Source organism: Leucopleurus acutus (genome assembly GCF_964270905.1).
Source record: "Leucopleurus acutus genome assembly, chromosome: 11".
NCBI lineage: Eukaryota > Metazoa > Chordata > Mammalia > Artiodactyla > Delphinidae > Leucopleurus > Leucopleurus acutus.
In genome coordinates, this window is record NC_139152.1 from 60697172 (window position 1) to 60702193 (window position 5022).

General features: G+C 43.2%; 1 protein-coding gene across 1 annotated transcript; it reads left to right on the plus strand.

Moving 5' to 3' along the window:
* Positions 1-2180: 2180 nt before the first annotated feature.
* Positions 2181-2901, plus strand: ATXN7L3B (ataxin 7 like 3B). Its single transcript, XM_082850606.1, has one exon. It carries the CDS (start codon positions 2492-2494, stop codon positions 2783-2785), a length of 294 nt encoding a protein of 97 aa, XP_082706732.1. The 5' UTR covers positions 2181-2491; the 3' UTR covers positions 2786-2901.
* Positions 2902-5022: the final 2121 nt, after the last annotated feature.

Genomic DNA, 5022 nt, shown 5'->3' on the forward strand with positions numbered 1-5022 from the left:
ATTGCAGATTTGAGTTCTAACTCTCATAATATAAGGAGGATTTAAAGGGTAGAAAAACAATCACTTATTCTTCTTCTGTCAAAATTAAGCATGCAAAGTCTCTCATGATAATTTGGTGAGAACAAATTTTATCGGAGTCAATCACTATGAAGAAAAGTTGCCCACTATCAAGCCCTTTTAATTCCTTGCTACTCAAAGTACGGTCCACGAACCAGCAGCATCAAATATGTTAGAAATGCGAAAACCCAGGTCCTACTCCAGAGCTAATGAATCATAATCTGCATTTTAAAAGGATCTCTGAGTGGTTTATATACACATTAATATTTGAGAATCATTGCTTTAAATTAAATTTGGAGAAGGCATGGGAGAGGAGTGAGTGGAAATGATTGTATTTACATCTGTATCTTCTTACCTAACTAGACATGTAATAGATAGGTAAACAATATTATATACTATTTGTCAGACACTTTGTGAAGACTTCTAAATTCATTGTCAAGTTTAAATCTCACAGCAAACTTTTATGATGGCAATTGTCATTGACATTTTACAATGAGAAAACTGTGATTTACAGAAGTACATAAGGCAAGTTCACATAGAGAGTACCTGGTAGGAGGGAGGCAGTCTGACTCAAGAACTTATGCACTTGATCATTATATTTTGTGGCTTAGCACATGGCTATATGCAGATTTCAACTTATATCAAAACATGATACCAATTTTTGAATGGAGAATGTATAAATTACACAAAGGCTGCAATGGAAAAAAAGTTATGTCCCAGATAAAAATATTCTTGTCATGCATGGGTCTTAAATAGCTTAGGCTTTCACATTCCTCCATATCTGCCAGTTTTTGTTTTTTAGGATGATAAAATACACAATCAGAAAATTTGTATGGGTACAAGTACCAGCTAAGTACTCCTAAACCAATAAGTTAAACTGGTACTTAACGTTCTACTCATAAAAATATAGAGTAAGATATTAAGAATGAACTCTAAAACTAATAGTGTTCGGATGATCATATACATTAGAAAGTTTTTATTTGTATCTGGAAAGATACATGTCTATATTTTCCTTTACTCTGGAAAGGAAGTTATAGAATCAGACAGATACAAATATGTATTGTTTTTTAAATTTTGTTTCTTTGGCTAGAGCTATATTTTAATAAAGTATAAAGGTACAAGAGGCTGCTCTATTTCACAGTGGTGGGGGTGGAAACTAACAAGATACAGGAAAATTTTCTTATATTCAAGTCCATAACTGATATGATTAAAATAGCTGACAGTTACTGAATGCTTACTTACATGTAAGAAGCTGTCACAAGAAGATTTTTTTAAATATCATTTAATTTTAACTATTAAATGGGAACTAGCTTTATCCAGATGAGGAAACAGAACTGTTAAATGTTGGATCTAGGATTTAAACCCAGGTAGACTGGCTCTAGATCCCACAATTCATGCAGCACAATTTTAGGAAAAGATTCCTTTACCTCACAGTGTATTTAACATATTTCAGGTTTCCTCCCTCTTCAATAGAAAATATACATATAATTTCCTCTTTGAATTATTTTAGAGATGTACAGTATATGATGATCTAGTTATAATCACACTGACTTAATGGTCTTATAAATGAAATAAATGCCTTAGGTTCATGTGATCAATATATATGAATTATGTCTTTAGTGCCTAGTTTTTCTTTCAAAAGAAGACTGAAAGATAGACTGTAGTGTAATTTGTTTCCTTGCACCATCTAGTGGATTTAAATGACAACTGCGGCAGTAGTATAAATGATTGTAAGTCAATTATATGTCAAATTTTCAAACGTATCCGTCAAACGTATCCGGAGAACTAGTCCTAAAACTGTACTTCAGATCATTACCACAAATGTGCACAGTTGTCATTTGCCTTTTTCAAGAGGGAATCGATTAAGCATGGACAAAGAATTCATTAGCGAGTGTTAAAATCTGCAAAAAAATTAACATAAAACAGCCTCCTTATCATCTTTTTACAATTAAAGGTAATGACAGTCTGATACATTTTAGTTCTTCCCATTCGTTTTCCTAAAACTACAAGGCTTTCTAGGCAGCTGCGCGTAGGGAGGAACCTGGCGAGTCTGCGCGGGGCCAATGCGCAGGCGTGCTGAGGAGCGGAAGTGGGGAGGCGGGGCTAAACCCGGACCAGCAAGCGGAAGACGCCGGGGTAGCGGAGAGAGACTCCGAGACCGTTTGGCGGCGGTGAGTCTGGGGCCAGCCCGAGCTGAAAGTCCCAGATCCGGGGAGACGCCAAAAGAAACGGAGATACCTGGGGTTCCGGAGCAGTCGCTGCTGGTTGCTGCAGCTGCCCTGCCGCTGCCACCGGGACGCCTCCGCCCTCCCTGCTGAAGACGCGGCCCTGACAGGCCTGTAGGCCTAGGCGCGGCCGGCCGAGCCCGACGTGTTGCCGCCCGTGCAGCTGTGAGTAATCCAAGCGCCCTCTCCACGGTCGTGTACAGATTAAAATGGAGGAAATTTCGTTGGCTAACCTGGATACTAACAAGCTAGAGGCCATCGCTCAGGAGATATACGTAGACCTAATAGAGGATTCCTGTTTGGGCTTCTGCTTTGAGGTGCACCGGGCAGTCAAGTGTGGCTACTTCTACCTGGAATTCGCAGAGACTGGTAGCGTGAAGGATTTTGGCATTCAGCCAGTGGAAGATAAAGGAGCGTGTCGCCTGCCGCTTTGCTCCCTTCCTGGAGAATCTGGGAATGGGCCTGATCAGCAGCTGCAACGCTCACCTCCGGAATTCCAGTAGCTGCAACATGAGAGTCTGAGGGTGACCAGGACAATAACATAGACCAGTCCTGTGGTTTTGAGAAGTTAGGTAGCTAAGTGTAAAAAAAAAAAAAAAAAAAAAAAAATCAGACAAAAGTCCCAGTTCCCATTGAAGAACCTAGCCTTTAAAAACTTGGAGTGGAGAATTTAGGAAATCGGATCCTTGTTTAAGTGTATTACCTTTGGATCAGCTTTGAAATCCTGGACAGGAGGAGCTGTGCTGTGCATCCTGCAAGCCACGCAGTGGTTGATTTCTAAACACACCAGAAAGTGCACAAGAACCCTGTACTGTCCCCAGTGCACAGGTGAGCATCTGTGTGCTCAGCATATAAAGTTCTTTGGTTCCTCAGCCTTTCTGTCTGCCTGATGTCAAGGGCTTTCTGGATAACTGACCGTTTGGACATAACTGATGGTCAGGCCTTAATTGTTGGGCCTCAGTGGGGCTGCACCTCTGATCTCAGAGCCTCTGATTTGGGCTTCTCCAAGACAAAGGAAAGTCAGTTATGAGATCTGGATATTAATCATTCCAATCTGGGAAAGCCAAGAAAAAGAATTCCCAGCTGAATCTGGTAGGAGAAGCTCTGTGGTCTTGATGCCAACAAGAAGAAAAGCTCCAAGCCACCAGTTTCCCAAAGGTCCAGCATTTAACAGTGACTTCAGCGGAGTTGGGGACATGGGCTAGCGTTTTGCTGAACAAAGCCCTGTTTCTTGCAACCCACCTGGTGGCATAGGCTTAGCAGATGAATAACTTGGGTTATCCAGGCAGGCTGAGGATTAAGTTATGATCCCTTGGGGAGGTAGCAGGGCCTTCTGCGACTATGCACGATCTTTCAGACTGCAGGATTCATATCTGGATGTATTATGCTGTGGACAACAGTTTGGTGGGGCGTTTTCCTACTCTGAGTTACTCGTGACCTAGCCAGTCCATGGGTCTGACTTGGTTATTGTGCCAGGTCACTACCTGCCTCCCATTTTCGGGGCAGGAGTGAACTATGGAAGAGCATCATGGCTGTGCAGGAGGCTGTGGTTTGAAAGCTGAGCCCAGAGGGGACCTTTTTCAGCTGCACTCACTAATGTGAATGGGTTAGTGCTAGGAGCCAAGGAGCAGGACTGGGTCAACTCTCATCTGACTGTGCAGCATCCTATTGAACGCCCCTGTTCCTTGGGTTGGGCAGTCACAGAGCTGCGTTGCAGTGAACATCTAGACTGTCACCACCTTCTCTGCCCCTCCCAAAGGGCAGCCCTTTCCACTCAGTTCCCTTTGGACCTCTTGACAACAAGAGCTGTCCATTTGTTGTTGGAAGTCAGGAAATGGCCCCCAGAAACCCTCTGGTTTTAGGGAATGGGATAGGGGAGGATGGGAAGTGTGAGCTGGGTATCAAAACTACCCTCCACTTGACTCCCTGATTGAAGTTTATGAAGTGTATAGGGGTGGGAGCCCCAAGGTGAGCGGTGCTGCTTTATTTGAAATGTTTTCTTACCTCATTCTGTGCCCCAGTAAGGGGCCCAGCCTTCTTTTTCTGGCTTGGCCCCATGTTCCTCCAGTCCCCTGCTCCATGCCTATCTGGTGCAGCTCATCACCCCGGGTGCTGCCTGCCGCTCTACATTCACGCTGACCAGTTTCAATTTCTCTCTCTTGATGCTCCTCCTTCTGAAGCTTGCCCAGTTTCCCTTTCCTTGGCTTCTCTTAAGTTTGTTTTGTTTTGTTTTCTTGTTTTTCAGAGAGAGTCAGAGCAGAATCTTTCTTATGGCTCCCTCTATTGGGATTAGGATGGGAAGAGAAAGTAATTTTTTGTATATGAAAAGCAGTGTCATGCCTAAGCATTTCTTCTGTAGGACTGCCTTGCTGGTATGCCTTCCTGCTGTGTCTTACTTCCTGAGGAGTTACATCTTCCCACCTCCACTTGGATACTGCCCCTTAGGACCTAAGCAGAAAAGCAGTAAAGGCTGAGTGACACAGGGACAGAGTAGGTTCTGATCCATTTTCTCTAACCCTTGCTGTGCATGTATCCTTCCTTATCCCAGAAGGAACTGTTTGGACTGTATGGACTGATTCGGGTTACATACTCTAGAGGGTTAAGGGAAGCATAGTAATAGGGCCTCAAGAGTGTTTATTATTGCATTCTCCCTCTAGAGTTGTCCCGCTCAGGGTGAGGGCCTAGCTACAGATTGGTCTTCAATCCAAGAGTTGTAATAACTGTTTAAAAAGTCAAACCT

Excerpts from the sequence above, each read along its gene's own strand:
- ATXN7L3B (XM_082850606.1), top strand. The coding sequence starts at position 2,492 with ATGGAGGAAATTTCGTTGGCTAACCTGGATACTAACAAGCTAGAGGCC.